Below are 19,805 nucleotides of genomic sequence, written 5' to 3'. Positions count from 1 at the left end.
AAATGATAGGATTACTCATTTATGAATAAAGATTGTGGCTGGTTCATTACTAAAAGGGAAATATCTGACAAATATAGTGTGTACTTTAATTTTAAATACACTAAATATTGCCAGGAATACAAAGAAGTTCAGTATATGCAGATCCTACCCTTTTCTCTCTGAGTTGGAATGCCCTATGTGCAAAATAAAATTTCTCACTGAACACCAGAGCATTATCCAACATGCAAGAGAACATAGTGAGAACATAAGAGTCATGCTAGATAAGACCAAGGCTCCATCTGGTCCAGCATTCTGTTCACACAGTGGCCAACCAGGTGCCCACAGGAAATCCACAAGCAGGACAAGAGTGCAACACCCTCCCGCCCACATTCCCAGCAACTTGTGTACATAAGCATACTGCCTCTGATACTGGAGGTAGCATATAGCTATCATGACTAGTAGCCATTGATAGCCTTATCCTCCATGAATTTGTCCAATCCTCTTTAAAAGCCATCCAAATTGTTGGCTTTCGCTATGTCTTGTGGAAGTGAATTCCATAGTTTAACTATGCACTGTGTAAAGAAGCACTTCCTTTTATCTGTCCTGAATCTCCCACCAATCAGGTTTATGGGATAACCCCAGGTTCTAGTAGGGCAGTCTCTTCTCCCCCAGAGCTTTTTGTGTGAATTGGAACTCTTTTGAGTTTCATATCATTCCTTCTAAAGTTTAACTGGACAATATCATTATATAATTCCCTATACTGGAAAAAAGAAGAAAATTGGCACGATCTAGCCAGAGTTAAGCACTTCAGGTCCCATTTAAGGGCTAAACTACATGCTATGTTAAATATGTAGTGTGCAGTTAATCTTTTCTTGACATTCAGTAAGCATGCAGGGGCCCGATTTGGATTGGGACCAGCACATTCAGGTAGGGGTGGTTTAAATCTCCCCACCCAGCTGCTTCACCCCTAATTTAACCCCCACTCTTACATGGGGACTAAACAGAGGAAAAAAACCTCCATTGGCACCAAGTTTCAGCATAACATAATCAAGTGGGAATTAAAAGTACTTAACTTTGGATGAATCATGCCCTATGCATTTATTTTCATCTGTTAAGCTAGAGTTTTGTCCTGTCATTAGAGAACAGTATTATAGATGTTCTCGACAAAGTGGGAGGTATAGTTTTTGGCTGCTGGGTCAGAAAAGTTGGATATTTGACATCTAGACAAGAAGAGGGATGATGGTGTTTAGTTTACAATTTGAAATGTAATCCATCACTTTCTAATATAGTCCACATTAGAGAAAACGAAAAAAATTAATCTTTTGGCTTTCAGCTGCAGAATGAATGGGAATCTTCTCACTCAGAAATAGAACTCCTCAGAAAACAACTCACTAATGAAAGAATCTCAATAAAAAACCTGGAAACATTGTTAGCATCCAACCGAGAAAAGGAATTTCAGTCTCAGATGATAAACCAAGAAAAGGATTCCGAAATTCATCTTCTTAAAGAGCAGCTTTCTCTGGCTGAAAACAAAATGTGAGTAGATAACTGGAAGAAAGAATACTAGATTATCAGGTCTGAAATTGCTGTATTGATTTTTTGTGTAGCCTGCCCTTTTTATACCATACACAAAGTGGGAGGGATTCCATGGGGATTTTAAAAAGAGAGCACCTACAGGGAGTGGTAGGCAGCTAATTGAGGATCAGTTGAAAAACAGGAAGATTGAACATGGGGGGGGGGAGTATTGCAGGGATAAGAGGAGGGTGCAAGTATTAAAAATTCTCCTCACAAACCCCAGTCATGCAAAACACCTTTTCTACACCCTTTGCCTGTGGAAGAGGGAGAGAGTCTGACTAGTATATAGGCACAGAAGGTATTACAAACAAACAAAATGTCCACATTTTTATAGTCCTATTTGTGCATAGCTGTGAATTCATTTTTGTTCACTGTAGTTCAGAAATTTAAAGAGAGAAGGTGTTCAAGACCTTTTAACATAGGAGGAATATCTTAGAAATGCATTTGTTTTATTTTTCAGTTGCTTATCCAGTTTCTTGTTTATACATTAGAAAGTGCATTTGATAAATGAATCCAATTGTTTATTTTATTATATCTGAACAGTTACATCCTTTCAGTTCAAGTACTAACTTTGTCTTTTATAGTGCTATCCACAGTCGAGATCTTTCACAGCTCAAAAATACAATAACTCAGTTGGAATCTGAGTTAGATATTACCAAAAGACAGTTGGGCACAGAACGCTTTGAAAGGCAAGTGTGTGATCAAATTTTTAATCCTTTAAATTTCTTATTTCCAATTAAATAATATGCAGTGTCACTGCACAGAAAGATTAAGGGCTATATGGTTAAAAGCATCCTTAAAGGTAAAGGTGTCCCCAACCAGTTGTGTCCGACTCCAGGGGGTGGTGCTCGTCTCCATTTCTAAGCCAAAGAGCCAGCGCTGTCTGAAGACGCTTCCGTGGTCATGTGGCTGGCATGACTGAACACCGAGGTGCACGGAACGTAAAAGCATCCTATAATGGTACTATGGCAGCAATTCAGAGCACATTTACTAGGGAGTAAATACCACTGTTGTCTGACTTACTTGTGAGTAAACATGCATAGGATTGTGCTCTACATTTGCAAAATAGCCTGCAGGATTAGAGGCCAGTTCTGTAGGTCAGAACTGTGTATCTTCAGCACATAAATGTTATTTATGTGTGTGTGCCTTGTGGGATTTTCTTTGTGTTCCTAATAGAAGAGGGATCTTAACTTTCCGCCCATAAATCGAACAGAGTTCATGTTCATAGAATGGGGCTATCCCACTTCTTCTTTCCTTTGCAAATCTGCTCTTGGAGGACCTTAGGAATGGTGTGGGATTGTCACATCCCACCACTTGCCTGGCAGAACTAGCCCAGAAGTAGACAAGACCTCAGAGGAAGAGGAGGACCATATCGCTGGCCCTAAAACTGGTTCAAAGGGAGTTAGTAGATACCAACACCTTCCCCACCAACCATTCAGGAAGATACCCCCTTGAGGAGGCCACAGGTTCAGGGGAACCAGTGTGCCTCGACTAGTCCCCTCCACACCCTACTCTAGACCCACCAGGAGTAGAGGCAGTGCCATGTTTAAGTGGAAGCCCAACATCAAGGCACAGTACTTTTCTGGCAGCATGAGGTGCCCCATCCCTGAGCAGTGCTCATGAGAAAAAAGCCAAGGTCCTGATGACACACTGGGAAGCGGCGGGGCAGAAGAAGAAGCTATAAAGGTTCTAAGGGGCAGAAGAGCCAGCTATAAACCTGCTAAAGTGCAGATGTGGGGAGTTGGCTGCAATCATCCCTTCTCTTAGTGACCAGAGGAGCAACTTAGAATCCAACCATTAATTCTAGTTTCTGTTTTCTGGATTTTTTGTCCATTTCAGACCAACAGTTCAGACGTATTTGACTGGACCCTTACTGCATAGCATCCCGTTCCTTTAAAGATTAGACTTGGAGCCCATCATTGATTTTAAAGACCAAAATTCATATAAACATGCTCATTTGATTTTAGATGATTGCATTATGTCAGTACTTTATTATGGTAGTTTGCTAGTAGTACACGTTTTGTACTGTTAAATTAAAAGATGTGTAATTGCATCACTCTTCTTCATGGTCTCTGTGCATCACATATATGGGTTCTATGCCTGCGCGGAGCCTCATTCGGGAAGACTTCTATAGCTGAGGAACGTTTTTGGTGGGAACCCTTCCCCACCGTTCCACCGCACATGTCTGAGTGGGTTCCCACCTATCTCCTCAGTTCTTTTTCAACCGCTGTTACGGTTGCCTCTTCAGGAACGCTGTCCGCAAATTTTTGTGAGAGTTTAGGCTGAGGTCTTCTGCTGCTGCTGCTTTTTCTTCTTGTTGTTGTTCTTATTCTCTTGTTCTGTTCTAAAAAAAGAAGTAGTTAGTATAGTTACTTGTTATTTTCCTTCTTTGGTGTATGGCACTGAAGGCACCTTTCAAAAAGTGCGTCCGCTGCAGTAGTAAACCCCCCCCCCCCCGTCTGATGGACACTTGTTGTGACTCCTTTGTCTCAGGAAGTCTCATGTTGTAGAGACGTGCCATCATTGTCAGTCTTTCTCTAAACAAGCCTGTAAGAATCGTTCGGACAGATTAAATGCGATTTTGTGGAAAAGGGCATTGGAAGCAGTGGATACCCGAAAAGCTCAACCTCAACTGGATGCCTCTATACAAGTCGAGATGCTGCAGACTACCACAGCTTCACCCCCTCAATCAACATCTGAGGTGGGGCGGACAGACCCTCCTACACCAGGTCGTTGGTTGGCTTTCTTGGTGGCCAAAAAGATTGCAAAAACGGCTAAATGCTCCAAGCCAGTGTCAGAAGCTGTCCCAAAGAAAAAGAAGAGAAAGGAGCTTAAAAATAACCCACCTAGAGTTTTGGCGATCCCCCCTCCTCCCCCTCTTCTAAACTCACTGATTTGAAGGCTGTCATTGGTACTGACGGCCGTGGGGCCATTACAGCCTCTTTCTATGACCTCTGAAGGCGAGATCAGGGATTTTTCTCCTGTTTGACACCGAGCTGATTCCACTTATCAGGATCGTCGATCGTGATCCCCATCCATGCAACAGGATCGTAACTTAAGTCACCTCGGTATGGAAGGTCTCAATCATCTGCCATTCTCAGGGACGTTGCCCCTCAGTATTGGTCACCGCTGCGATACCATGACTGGACAAGGTTGTAGGCACACAGGACAGAGCCTCTCCATTAGAGGATATGGGGCATTTCTCGGAGCAGGTGCTGAGAATGGCACAGTCTCTCGGAAATGATGAGCAACAGCCCATGGATCATATACAAGACCCAGTGTTCGATGCAGTATACACGGAAACATTGGTGCCAGTGGCAATTCCTTTCCCACACTGCTCCAGGCTGTGGAATAAATGTGGAATACTCCATCTTTGATGGCTCCTACCTCGAAGCATCTAGAGTCGATGTATAAAATTCAAGAAAAGGATGCTGCTTTTTTCTCATCCTCAGCCGAACTTAATAGTAGAATCTGCCCAGGGTCGGTCACAAAAATCGCATGCATCTCTAGTTGACAAGGAAGGTCGCAGACTTGATCTGATGGGCTGGAGACACTACTTTTCCACTGCCCCAGGGCTCCGTGTTGTGAACTATCAGGCCATGATGTCACGGTATCAACTTTTTTTGTGGGAAAAGATAGATTCTCTGTGTACCGACCTACCAGATGACCAGAGAGAGTTGGCCAGGATGTTTCAAGCGGAAGCAGTTAAACTTTCCCGTCAACAAATTAATACAGCACCTCATCAGGCCGACTGTAATGCTAAATCCATGGCACGCATTTTGGCTCTAGGGCGCCATGCGTGGCTTCATTCAACTGGACTAACACCAGATGTCTGATATAGAATTTGATGGGGAGGGTTTATTTAATTCTAAAGCGGATGACCAGATAGACTCTGTCCAAAAAGCATGAACAACGGCAAAGAAGATGGGCATAGGACAGCTCCAACAACAACAATCTTACAAACCAAGATGCTGGTTTCAGCATCAGCCATACTTTCAGAGGCAATCTGTGGATCGTGCCCCTCGGTACCAACAGGAGCAGAGGAAGCAGTTCTCTTCCTCCAGGTTTCATCAATCTCAGGCTAAGACTGACTCTATTTCGAAGCAGAGTCTTTGACTCAAAAATTTCAAGTACCTCCCCTCTCCTGCCTACTCTAATTGCTGGAAACCATCTTTCTCTTTAACTACCAGTGTGGCAGGCAATCACATCAGATGCTTGGGTGCTGGCGATTATTCAACAGGGATACAAAATAGAATCTCTCCCATGGGAATTGTCAGAACAACTCCGCCGTCAAAACTGTTACATCTCAAGACAGAGGCACTTCTTTGGAAGGGTGCCATCAAGCACGTCTCCTTGATTCAGACGCGCAGGAGTTTCTTCTCCCAGTACTTTACAGTTCCCAAAAAGGATGGAGGACTGCATCCAATTTTAGATCTAAGACTCTTCAACAAGTTTATCACCCCCAAAAGATTCAGAATGACTACACTGGCAACAATCCTCCCCCTCCTTTGGAAAGGCATCTGGTTCGTGGTGGTGGATCTCAAGAATGCTTATTTCCATATCGATATAGAGGAAGAGTATCAAAGATACCTGTGTTTCACGATTGGACCCGACATGTTCCAGTTTTGTGCGTTATCCTTCGGGCTAGCAACAGCTCCACGGATATTCACGAAATGTATGTTAGTAGTCTGTGCACACCTCTGTGTCAAGGGCATTGAGATCTACCCTTATTTGGATGACTGGTTCCTTGTAGGTCCCTCCAAGGAGTTTCTGTATCGTGCCATCGTAGTTTTTTTGGATCTTCTCGACGCTCTGGGCCTCTGTCTTACTGAAGAGAAGTCGACTTTATCTCCCACTCAGGTTATCAGTTTAATCGGAGCAGAATTGGACTCGAGGACAGGTCGCACATATCTCCCTCAAAAACACTAGGACCAGTTAGTCACCTTAGTGACTGCTCTTTATCAGCAATGACAGGTGTCGGCTCACACCATTCAGCACCTCTTAGGCCACATGGCCACAAATGTGTCGGTGGTGGAGTGGGCCCGCCTGAGAATGAGACCATTGCAGAACTGGTTTATCTGAGTTTTTCCCAACAACAACAATGCTCATCGAACCCAACTCTGGATACCGGACTGCATTGCATGTTCTCTTCGCTGGTAGATGGACCCAAGCAATCTCAGTCAAGGCATGCTGTTTGTTCAGTTGTTTCCATCTCGAGTGCTCACCACAGACACCTCTTGGTTGGGGAGCTCATTGTGGACTGTTACGAATTCAGGGCCATTGGCAGAAAGACGGGCTCACTTCAGTTTTCTAGAGTTGCTGGTAATGTGGAAAGCCTTATGGGCTTTTGTCACCTATCCGCAGAGCAGACACGTTCAAATTCCTTCACAAGATCATAGAATCATAGAACCATAGGGTTGGAAGGGGCCTACAAGACCATCGAGTCCAACCCCCTGCTCACTGCAGGAAGCCTGATTCCCAGGCGGTCTCCCAGCCAAGTGCTAACCAGGGCCGACCCTGCTCTTACAGACAACACCTCTGTTCTTTGGCATCTAAACAAGCAGGGAGGTACTCATTCATCCAAACTGGTGGGGCTCACTCTCAAAATTTACGATTGGGTCATTCCAAGAGACATCCACTTGACTGCGATTCATATTGCCAGAGTGGACAACACTCTGACAGACTGTCTCAGTTGGACTTACTGAGCATCCCACGAATGGGAACTGTCTCCTCGCATCTTGCATTGTCTCTTTCGACAGTGGAGGCAGCCATTGGTGGACCAGTTCACCAGCCCATCGAATGCAATATGCAGAATGTTCTGCTCAAGAGCAGGAGTGGGCCATTCATCATTGGGAGACGCCTTTCTCCTGCAGTGGAGTGGTTCACTATTCTGTCTCTTTCCCCCATTTCCTTTGCTCCCGAAGGTGATAGTGAAGATCAGGGCAGAGAGGACCAACTGCCTGGTGATCACACCCTGGTGGCCCAGACAACCTTGGTTCACGATACTGGCCAATATGGCAGGAGGAAATGTTCTTTGTCTCCCACTCCAACGGGATCTAATCTCTCATGACCAAGGACAAATTCGACATCCAGACTTGCAAACCCTGAGGTTGACAGCATGGAGGATTCAATAGAGGGAAATAGAATCCTAATCTCATCAGAGGTGCAGCGGGTATTGTACACGGAAACCAGCTACCAGGCGATCATACTGTAGTAAGTGGTCAGTGTTCCAAGATTTTGCTGCTTCTAAGGGGTTTAGCCCTTCCTCCAGCTCGATCTTGGATATTTTGTCATTTTTTCATCATTTATTTGAAAAGGGCCTAAAGTATTCCTCTATTAGAGTTTATGCTGCAGCTGTCTCAGTTATGAGGGGGCAGATACAGGGCTATTCAGTTTTCACCCACCCTCTCACCAAACAGTTCTTGCATGGGTTGCAGAACCTGGTTCCTCCCGTGAAGGACTTAGCCCCACAGTGGAATCTCTCCCTGGTGTTACAAGCCATAACATCAAAACCGTTTGAGCCTATGGCTACTATCGACTTGTGCCTACTGTCATGGAAGGTGGCTATCACGTCTTCTCGAAGAGCATGAGAATTGTGTGCCTTCCGTATCGATGTTCCTTTTACACGTTTTCACAAGGACAAGGTCATCTTTTGGCCAGATTTCACCTTTCTTCCTAAAGTTCGTTCTGAATTTCATCTCAACGAACCTATTGTGCTTCCAGCCTTCTTCCAAATGCCATCTTCAGACCTGGAGAAACATCTCCATAATCTGGACGTCCAAACAGCATTAGCTTTCTACAAAGCTAGAACTGAGTCATTTTGAAAATCACAAAGATTATTCCTCTGCTATGCAGGTCCCAAAAAAGGATTGCCTGTGTCATCACAGGGGCTGGCTGCCTGGATAGTTCAAACCATTACACTGGTGTACGAACTCTGTGGGCAGGAGCCTTTGCATTGAATCCGAGCGCATTCGACTTGGGCTATGGCTCTGTCGACAGCCTTTGGGAGAGGGGTGGCTCTAATGGACCTTTGTAAAGGTGCAACATGGTCTACCCCATCAACCTTTGTGAAGCATTATAAACTGGATGTGCATGCTCAATCAGACTGCACATTTGGAAGAGCAGTGCTCTCTTCTGTGTTCCAATAGGACACCTACCCTTCTCCAGTAAGTTGGTCTGGTCATCACCCATACGTGTGATGCACAGAGACCATGAAGAAGAAAGACAGGTTGCTTACCTGTAACTGTAGTTCTTTGAGTAGTCATCTGTGCATTCACACAACCCACCCACTGTCCCCTCTTCGGTGTTGATATCTTATGATGTTGATACCGAGGAATCATCTGTTCCAAGACTGATTATTTTCCTGCGGTCTCAAGGTACTGATAGGCAGGAACCCACTTAGACATGCACAGTAGGACGGTGGGGGAGGGTTCCCACTAAAAACGTACCTCAGAAGTCTTCCCAAATGAGGCTCTGTGCAGACGCAGAGCACGTATGTATGATGCACAGATGACCACTTGAAGAACTACAGTTACAGGTAAGCAACCTGTCTATCTTAGGCCATTTCATCCTAGATTTCACTGTTTCTTCATGCATGCATAGCACCCCACAGATCTCTGTTGGTCAGGGCCAAGCCAGCCAGCATCAAGGGTGACAAGCAGGTTTTGCAATTACTGAAACATTGGCCTGGTTCACACGATCACATGGTAGTTAACAAGCCATGGTGGCTTATTAACCATGCTACATATGCCAGTCACATGCTGGCTGATTTGCATAATTACCTGTGCTGGACACAGCTTCTCATGTTGTCCAAACCCAGCAGGGGTGGCTTGTTGGGGTGGTTAACAAACCATCCAGAACCCATGGCCTGTTGAAGGGCTGTGGGGTGGTTTGTTAACTACTCCAACAAGCCACCCTCACCAGATTCGGATGACACAAGTAGCCACAGTGGTCAAGGCTTGAATCAGCAACTTGTCCCCCATGGGCTTCATAATTCACTGTGGCTAATAAGCCATGGTGGGCTGCAGTGATTTTGCAAACCAGGTTATTGGGCATATTCGTATGTCATGCTAAGCCATCCTGAGAAGAAACCCTTACTCCCTCTCAGTCCTCCCACCCGCTGCTGACGTATATCCTAGGGTACTTTGCGGCTCAACCCATCTTGTCTTCCTGACAGAGAGAAATATCTCTGCCCCTCCCCCCCGTTCTCATCACTACCCTTTTTCCAATAAAATATTCCCAACACGTTTTTCCCTGGATCCAGTAATTTGCAGGAAGGATCTTCTTCTGGGAGGCGGGGGCGTCTTGTGCAAGTGTGCACGACCACAAGACCACCTGTCTGCTATTTAGCCCATTACTGTCTTTGACTGTTCACTGCTCAAAGGTAGGTTTCCCAGAAATCACACCCTTCTCAGAGAAGGGAGCTCTGCCTTCTTTAGAGAGTCTCTCAGGGAAAGCTAATTTACGCTGATTACTTTTCTGTTTTGGCCCCTTGATCGAGGTTTCCACCTCATGTTTCTCTGAAGGATAGTCAGGGGTCCAAATAGCATTTGTCCTGGGTCTCCATCTCTATGCAGGTTGCAGGTACATTTACCCCAGAATACTTGCCCTTTCACTCTGGGCTAGTACCAGGCAGGGGTGGTAATGCTTAGGGGTATCTGAAGGCTCTCACTGAGAAAAGCAAGGCCTGAGCCTTTACAATACCTGGGCAGAGAACAGCTGAGTGAAGGAAATCTGAAGCATGTTTCGCGGCCATCCCCTAGATTGAGGTAATCAGGTACTTTGTAACTTCTCCAGCCCACTTTTGAGCAGTCCTCCTCAGGACCTGACCAGCCCTGAAGATAGATCAGTAGTAGAGCACATGTTTGAATGCAGAAATCTCAGGTTTAAGCCCTGGGATCGCCAGTTAAAAAATAACCCACTAGCACAGCCTTTCCCAACCTGGTGCCCTCCAAATGTTTTGGACTACAACTCCCAGCTTCCTGACCACTGGCTATGCTAGCTGGGGCTGATGGGAATTGAAGTCCAAAACATCTGGAGGGCAAGAGGTTGTGGGACACTGCAATAGCAGGTGGCATCAAAGACCTCCGCATGGCAATCTGGAGAGCTGCTGCCAGAATAGACAATACTGGGCTAGATGGACAAAATAGTTTGAGTTAGTCTAAGGTAGCTTCCTATGTTCCTAATCTCATATCCAAATACTCCACTGATCTTTCTTCTGGCTCTGAATGGAGCCTGTAGAAAATTCCCCTTCCACTCCCCACCCATTCAGTGAGGTAGTCTATCTGAAGAAAAATGTTGGTGAGAATCTTCACTAGTTTGCAGTACGCCCTTTTAATAATTTACACTTTTGTTTTAGGGAGCGTGCTGTCCAAGAACTTCGCCGTCAGAGTCTTACAGCTTCATACCACTTAACATCTACCATAAGGTCATCATCACCAGAACGTTCCCGGAACCGGTCCCCTGACAGGTCTCTGGACAGATCTCTGGAAGGGTGAGAACATCACATTGCTCATGGTGAAAAACAGGCCTTTCCATCAGAACTATCCCTGTGGCTATATTAACAAGATGCCCATAAAATGGAAACATAGCCTTGAGGTGAGGTGGGAGAGTTCTTGCACAAAGAAAAAAAAGTTTGAGTCATTAGCTTGCTCCATATTTTGGAGAATGTATCCTTGTTTCCACAAGTTCTGCACTGTCATCAGTTATGCTTCCAGACAGTAACTGCTTCTGCTTGTTGATCGCCTCTGTATGTCCACATTCATTCTTCACCCTTTCCTTTGAGACTGATTAAGCCCGACTGCCTTTTCCCCTTTCCTTAGTGCAGGATGTGTTGGTGATTCAGCATGCAAATAGGCTTGAGATGAGATGGGGAGTGGTGTAAAGGTTGATGACATTATAAATGCATTGATGCCTCCCTACAGTAGAGAAAAGCCATGCTCTCCCTCTATGTAGTTCTATATGGAAAGAGGCATTTGCAGTATTCTATGTGAAGCATTGCAGGTTCCCCAAACAATCTACTACCCCGCTCCTCCCTCTCAGTTTTTTGACAGTATCTCTCCCGTCCACATCAACTAATGACCTCGAGAGGAGAAGTCAGACAGACAGACTCGCAGATGTGGGTGACGTTATTGCAGAAGATGCCCTAGGAGATAATATCTGTATCAAATGTCTTTCTCTGGGGGTACAGCATTATATATTTGAATAAAACAGTGTTCATGCAATCTAAAAAGCACATGATATCATCCTTCGTTTTTCACTAGTAAGTCTCTCCACAGATATAATTCTGGTGCAAATGAACCCAAGCTACCCACTACTTCATATTCCCTTACAGTCTATTTAATTTTTTTCTAGCCATGACGTGTTGTACTAGTGTGTTTTTTTCTCTGACAAATTAGTTTAACCCAGTTTGCCTAACATCACTACTCAAATTTTAAATATCTGGATTGTTGTTTTTGGATTACTTTATTTGACAAGCCAACACATGGTGGTCTCATGCAAGCTGCACAGATTCTGAAAAACTGGTTATGTGAAAGTAAGCAATACAGTATAGCAAGAATCACTGCTTAATATCCAATTGCAGTTGCAGCATTTTGAGTAGTTGTGATTGGTTGTCTGTGTCAAATCCACCATTTAGCTGGGCAGGGCTTCATTAAACTGTTTTTCCATGGGCTGGAGCCGTCATGGGCTGTTTTTTTTTTTCCATGGCTGAAATGCAGAGTAATTATGTGAATTGGTTCTAAAACAATACTTGGGTGTTGTTTTTTTTAAATGGATCGAGTTCTTGAAGTTGTCATTTCTGAATATTAGTCATTCATAATATCCCATTCTCCATGGACTTACTTAGACCTCACTCTCCTGTTTTAGTTTTCTGTGTGATCATATTGTTTTCATTTTGATTGCTTTTTGTTTTCATTGTAAACTACCCTGGAATAATTTTTGATGAAGGGCAATATATAAATGGTAAAAATAAGATTTTCTCCAAGTCCATGAATTCTGTTCCATCTATTTGAGTCCTCCCAAATATATTACAAAAATGTTTGTAATTCCAGCAAATTATCCATCAAATCCCATTAACTTATTATGCTGGCTCCAGGTTTTTTAGATCCCTTCGACAGACACCCTTAGTGGGCCTCCTCCCTCAATGAGTCTACTTTCTCACCACCATTGTCACCAGCTGCTCTTTCCCCTTATCCTCTTTCTCATCATTGGTTCCACTTACTTGCTTGACAGGCAGAGAGGAAGCAGGCAGTGGCATCTACTGCTCCTCCTTCTCACCACCACTATTGTCTGAGCCAGAGGAAGAGGCAGGTGAACAAGCAGGTTGCAATAGTGAAGGGGAAAATTAACTCTGGTTAGTGCGCCCCTGCTGTGGTGTGGACCGTCAGCAGGTGCCCGACCATGCCTACCTTTGACACCAGTCCTGTCCCCAGTGGTTTCTTCACATATCACACTTGAATTTCAGTCATAAAGATATGCAGGTAGTAAGGCTCTGTAACGTGTTTGGGACTTACTTCCATGTTTAGGATTGCAGTCTTGCTGCTTCTGCACTAAGCAGACTATAGTGTCAGCTAATGTCATGAAGACTGAAAGCACAAAAGCAACTACTTTGTTTGTTTATTACACTTCTATACCGCCCAGTAGCCAAAGCTCTCTGGGTGGTTATTTGACGTTAACAAAACTCCAAGAATTACTGTCCAAGGCCCATTAAGTAGCTGGTCCACATCTAACCAGGTGATAGATACTTGGGCCTGATTTTGTATTGCATAGAAGTATTCCAGTTTCTATGTAAATTTCAACCCATGTGCTGTATACATCCATTAAGGAAACTGGAACTCTAGAACAGGGATGGGCAGAATTCAAGCTTGCAAGATCTATTTTGTTTTTTACTAGAACACTTTGGTCTACCAACCAGAGCCAGACACAAAATGACTCCGGAGAACTGAGTCAATTATCTCCTGTAGCCCATGATTCACTAGGATATATACAAATCTACATGTGGGTTACCAGAAATCAGGGATTCTAACATTCTAAAACCTACCAGCAGAGCTGAACAAAAATCTAGTCAAAAGCAAATAATTAAATCCCCTATTTTACAGATGCGAAACAGTGAAGCTGAAAGATAAGTAATTAGCACAAGGCCAATTATGGCAAAGCCCTCTTTCTTGTGCAATTTTACTTGCTCTCAAATTAAAAACCCTTGGAGATCCACTGCAAATTACCAAAAGGTCTACCAGTAGATCCCTGCCTGCCCCTAGTCTAGAAGATCCATGTGACCTGATTTTGAGAAAAATACTGAGAATCTATAGGTGCCTTTGACTTCAGTGGTGATTTTTCCATACTTTTGAAATGTTAGGGGGTAACCACCTTATCATGTCTGTGTACAAAATTTCTATTGATGTATTTTCATATAAGGTGCATATATTTAAATAAGACCAAAATTATCTTCTTATAGAAGATTCAGCAAGATGCCTCCACTGCCCCCACCCGGTACCTAGCCCGTAGTTCAAGAAGAAAAATAGCACATGCACACCATATGGTAAGAGTAAACATACCAGCTCATTGGAGTTGGTTCTCTTTAATATACAATACTTAGATTTAGAAGATTCTCATGCAGCATACCTACCCAATTTTCTTCTCCTGAACCAGTGAAGGAAGGAAGGAGGAGGAGTTACAAAGAACTGCAGGAAAGCATCTGCCAATTTAGAATGTGCATAAGCTAGGCACATATAAGGTAACACTGAGGTAGGTCATTCTAGACGTGACACAGCCATAATGCCATAATCCTTGTGTTCATCCTATTCTCATATAAAGTGGGGGAATGGGGAGGTGGGAATGTCTTAGTTAAATGTTAAAGATGCATGTAGGAATGGTCCTTACAACCATATCTTATCTCCTCCCACCACCACCACAGTTAGTTGTCTTACCCACTTTTCTCTGCTCTTGGCTCCATTACTGAAAGTGAGTAGAAACAGAGAAGTGGCTGGAGCAACAGACTTAAGGCCCAAGGAGGTCAGAATTCAGCACACATACCCTTTTTACTGGTGGAGAGACCCTTTCCCAGTCCCTACTTTATTATGAGAGCAGAGCAGATATGTAAAAGAAACATGTGCCATTCACTGTCTGCAAAACCTCAGCTATTCATTGTTGAAGACAAACTGGTTTTGTCCAGAAGAGAGAAGAAGATAATAGCTGGGTTCAGACAACACAATAACTTACACTCAAGGGTTGAATATAGATTGAGTGTGGGTTGTCGTTGAACTATGGGTCGTTGTTGAAACATGGGTTATGATGTTGTCTGAACCCAGCTGTGCTAACAAACCATGGTTTGTTAACCACAAACAACTCATGAAGAGAATCCATGGTTTGTTGTTGGGTGTGAACTGTGGGTTCATGATTAACAAACCATGGTTTGTTACCGTGGCTGGGTTCAGACAACACAATAATGCACAGTTCAACAACCACCCACAGTTCAACTGATACTCAACCCTTGAGTGTGGGTTATCGTGTTGTGTGAACCCAATCAATGTGTGTATTTATTTGTTCATAATAATTGGGCTGGATCCAGATGAGCTTACTGTAATGGAGGAGCTTCTTCCATATCCAACCCATTGTTTTGTGTACTGGGGGTGGAGAAGAGTGCAGAATGGGTTAATTTATGCTGTTATTGAAAAACAATATTTGTATTGAGGCGATGAAGGAGGAGAATTGAACCTGACATTTCATTGATTGAAAATGAAGAGAATTATAAAATCACAGTACTGGAAGATACTTGATCTTCTGCCCCAGTGCACTTTCCTAACTTTAGTCTGGATCTTCTTCACATAGATTTGAATTTGGGGGATTATTTTGTAAGAGCTTATTTTGATGATGTGTGAAGGATCATGCCCCAGAGAACTATCTTGGACTAGATTTCTTGAGAGTTCATTAAAAAAATGAAAAACTGAGCAGAGAGGCAGAGAGAGAGGACAGGGTTGTGAGGGCATCCTTATTAGCATGATATCTTAAGAACAGTTTACTGAGAGCCTTACAATTAAAGCCAAGGAAAGAAACTTCTACATACCACTTGATTTGGGGCAAAACTGCCATCCATGGATAAAACAGTTAAAACAACACAATTTTCCCTCTCTTATAGGGATTCTCTTTCGAAGGACTTCTATTTGAAGAAGATACAGGAAAAGTCTGACATCTGTTATAGAAATGCAAGTGCCAAACTGAACTCAGGGTTTATTAAAAGAATTGCTTTAATCCAATTGATGGTGGATAATATTCAGAGTACTTATTAACTGAAGGAGCACACACACATTTTATTTGGACCACTTGACTAAAAGTTTTAACATGTTGTTTTATACAACTAATATCCATTATTACAATGACATCCTGAAAAGAAAAGTGAACATAACTATAACTGTACACTGACAGAAAACCTGTTAAATGAAGCTATCATTGTAAAGAGGAAAACACAAAAGAATTAAAATGATTTACTTTATTTCTTCATTTATTTGTTGCAACTTGGTTCCATTTTTGCTAAGCTATATAGCATTTTCACTTGAGAGGAGGATAGACACATTGATGAAGAAGGATATTTAATACATATGGCTTAACTGAATAATACCCTGATGTTAAAGTCATTGGCTCGGATCCTAACTTTCTTTCTGGGAACAGAACAGAATTCATATTCATTGAATGAGGCTTCCCCATCTGACCCTTCCCTCTACAGTCACCTGGGCACTCAGAGAATCTGCTTCTGAGTGTTTGGGGATCCTTGGGAATAATGTGGGATATGGCGAGGGAGGCTATAAATGGAAGGACAGTTAGTGAAAATCACAGGCACTTCTTGCATGAACAGAAGAGTAATTTGGGATCCAATCCAAGTATCAAAAAAGCAATTTGATTTTGAAGTCAGTAAAGTAACAATCTATGGAAATAACAGCATTGACTGCTATTTAATGTGGATACACCAATTACCAGCAGTAATGATGCATTGGCTCTTCAGTTATATAAACTGTCCTAAGCACTTCTGGGGGGTGGGGGATAGGGGCAGAGCAGCAAGTCTTCATCAGGCTGTTAATTGCATAATATATTTCCGTTATGAATAGCGTCTAAGAAACTGTTTTTGTAATGTCCATTAAAATGACATTTGTAACTGATAAACACCTGATTTGAACATAAATGTTCAAGTCTCATACTGACCAGAACACAAAATCAAATCATGTACTCTTTATATTTGAGTAAAGTTCAGGCATTGTAAATATGATTAAACTATTTCAAAATATTAATTGAATAACAATTTAATTGTTTTTTTCTTATTAGAACCTACTTATTATTACATTGAAACACAATTCCCTTTTCAGTGTATCTATATTTTAAATAAAGTTTATCACTGGACATTTCTTTTGTTTTTGGTAATTTCATCTAAGTGTATCTTCTTTGAGATGATGGCCAAAGAAATGATTAAGTCCTTCTCATTCTTTCTGTGTTCAAAAGTTTTGCAGTATTATTTGCCCTCTTCTTATGTGATGCCTAGACTATTTTAAAAAGAAAAGTGTTGCTCTCAGGCCAATCAGAACAAAATCAACAGATGTTGAGCATTTCTACACCAGACTAAAATCTCACAACTTTACTGGGGCTTTCTGCTTCCATTTTCTTTGCAGGATTATGATAGCTCCTTTAGACAGCAAGCATGTGATGTGGAATTCAAAACTTCCTTTTTCAGCAATGCTCTATACGTTCAATGAAACAGCACCATCAAGTGGCTGAATGATAGCGCTACACTGGCATTAAAAAGGTAAAGGTGTCCCCAACCAGTCGTGTCCGACTCTAGGGTGCGGTGCTCATCCCCGTTTCTAAGCCGAAGAGCCAGCGCTGTCCGAAGACGCTTCCGTGGTCATGTGGCCGGCATGACTGAACACCGAGGTGCACGGAACGCTGTTACCTTTCCTGCTGAAGCGGTACCTATTTATCTACTTGCAATTTCTTGCTTTCGAACTGCTAGGTTGGCAGGAGCTGGGGCTGAAGACGGGAGCTCACTCCTTCACGCAGCACTCGGGTCTTGAACTGCTGACATGCTGACCTTCTGGTCTGCAGTTCAGCGTCTTAACCACTAAGCCACCGCGGCCCCACACTGGCATTACACACTGCCAATATTGCACAATTAAGGTTTATTACAGCTTATCTCCAAACGTTTTGAAAGCAGGATAACCAGGGAAAAGAGTGGGAGACAGCCTGGAGGTTGACGACATCATGTAAAGGCCCGCAAACTTCTGTGAGTGACCAATCACAAGCATGCAATAAATTGCTTGTGTAGAAAAGCCCTATGTTTGGTGCTGCTTCCTGTTTCTGAACCCTATCATTCTGATGAACACATTGACTATGAACACATTTTCGTAATAAATAGAATGATTACATGAAAATTACATGAACATTTTGTGACATGAAAAAATATTAAAATTAGCCCTTAACCAGACTTGGACTTCAATGCTTATTTTGCTGTTGGTGAGCTTTACCATCAGTGTCAACAGTACAATGATCATGCATAAGAATCTGCAAGATCAGATTATTTATACTGGATTGGATATTGACTTTGTCATACTTAGAGCACTGAAATCATTGGGACACATTAGTAATGACTAACCTTCCATTAATATGACTAACCTTCCATTAATGTATAGGTCTTCTCTAGGAATGCATGATAAATTTGTTTCACTTCATTTTTGATCAGGGTTTATCCACCTCGCACCTTCCTGCCCGAACACAGACTTGGACACAATCTGTGATCGGTCCATACGTTTCCGAGCTTGCAATGTTATTCACAGACCCCCCAAAATACATTCAACTGCATGCATACTTTTGGAAGGTGTGCATGAAAAAATGTGTACTTTTGAAAAATGCACACAAATATGCTTTAATCAATGGGAGAAGAATGCGTACATTTCAAAGATGTGCAAAATTGATGTGTACATCTGGAAAAATATGCACGGATGTTCATGCAAAAAGGAAAAAACAAAATTCACAATCTGATACAGACTCGAGTTGGAACAAGCTTCAAGATTGAATCTGGAGAACTTTGGTGATTAAGGATTGAGCCCAAAGTGAATCACAAGGTGGGATGGGGAAGCAAAGAAAGATAATTCTCAAGTCATTTCTAGAAAGAGAAAAATCTCTAAACTGTCATGTAACCCCTTAGATGCAGAACTATTAAATTTAAAGATTCATTGTACTTTGTTTCTCAGAGATGTTCTGATTATTAGTCTTTTTCAATACCTCCCCTCCAAAACGTCAAAATCAGTAGAGATTTGTGATTTATATTTGAAGAAATACTCAGCCAGCAGTTTCCCAATTCTTCTCTGAATATTGCACTTATGCTTCCCAATTTGAGTTTTAAGATTCCTTACTTCCTTACACACACACCACCCCCACACACATTTATAACTTTTTACAACGACTTTCCATAGCATAATTACTTGAACAATATTATATGTGATTAAATACCTGAGGAAATATCTATCAGCTATTGGATGATGAGTTCATTCCTCCCCAAGGCTTGCTTTTTGGACACCACAATGCAACAATGCAAATGGAATGAATGCCATCTTATACTAGAAAACAACTGACCACTACAAATACCTACATATGTCCAGCTCCTCTTGGACACCACACAAACCACTTATAGCCAAGCCCTATATATGAGCCAACTTGAGTCATCTTGCAGGGGTAAGTGTTGCTGATTCACTTGTTTGCAAGTAAAAATAAGCATTGAAAGGAGTAAGTTATGGGAAGGAAAATCAACAGTCATGTTAATACAATGAAACTCCTCTAGTAAACATTATGGTCACTTGGAAGATGCTTATATTGATCTTTACCTATTCTGCCTTGTAAATACTGACATTCAGAGGAAGGCTTTTAATGTTTAGATTCAAAGGTAATCCTGTATCCTGGTAAGAGAAAGAGCAACTTTGATCTTTATAATAGAGTATCTTAATTAGGTTTATTCACACATGCCTGTTTGTGTAGATATATAGAATTACAAGTGTTACTAACGGCGCCCCACTGTCTTCACGTTCAGCCTATAGAGTAAACATTGTTAACCATTTCCAAATAATCAAGCATGTCCATGTAATAAGTCAATAACTGCCTAGTTCTTCCCAGTGCCTTTACGTTTGATTTATATCTGTGATTATATAGTTTGGGGTAAAAAAAAAAAAATGCCAGTGAAAACCGATGTGCACTGTTAATTGTGAAAATCAGACACC

The 19,805-nt window shown here is 42.4% G+C and overlaps 1 protein-coding gene across 9 annotated transcripts in view; it reads left to right on the top strand.

Annotated features, from left to right (window-relative positions):
• TSGA10 (testis specific 10) overlaps positions 1-16,942 on the top strand; it is a 65,499-nt gene extending 48,557 nt beyond the window's left edge. For 5 of the 9 annotated variants that reach the window (XM_084844386.1, XM_084844381.1, XM_084844384.1 and 2 more), the window contains 5 exons: positions 1,313-1,515; positions 2,139-2,243; positions 10,913-11,047; positions 14,009-14,092; positions 15,689-16,942. In XM_084844386.1, coding sequence (XP_084700512.1) covers positions 1,313-1,515; positions 2,139-2,243; positions 10,913-11,047; positions 14,009-14,051 — 486 coding nt within the window. In that variant the 3' untranslated portion in view covers positions 14,052-14,092; positions 15,689-16,942. Of the gene's footprint in view, positions 1-1,312; positions 1,516-2,138; positions 2,244-10,912; positions 11,048-11,595; positions 11,838-14,008; positions 14,093-15,688 lie in introns of those variants that run through there. The other 4 variants (XM_084844383.1, XM_084844377.1, XM_084844380.1 and 1 more) reach the window with 3 other exon arrangements.
• The last annotated feature ends 2,863 nt before the right edge of the window (positions 16,943-19,805 follow it).

Source organism: Heloderma suspectum, chromosome 3, assembly GCF_057233095.1.
Source record: "Heloderma suspectum isolate Gila_16-S chromosome 3, 16-S_ref, whole genome shotgun sequence".
Lineage (NCBI taxonomy): Eukaryota > Metazoa > Chordata > Lepidosauria > Squamata > Helodermatidae > Heloderma > Heloderma suspectum.
Note: the sequence above shows the minus strand (reverse complement) of the source record. Positions and strands in the feature narration are given on the sequence as shown.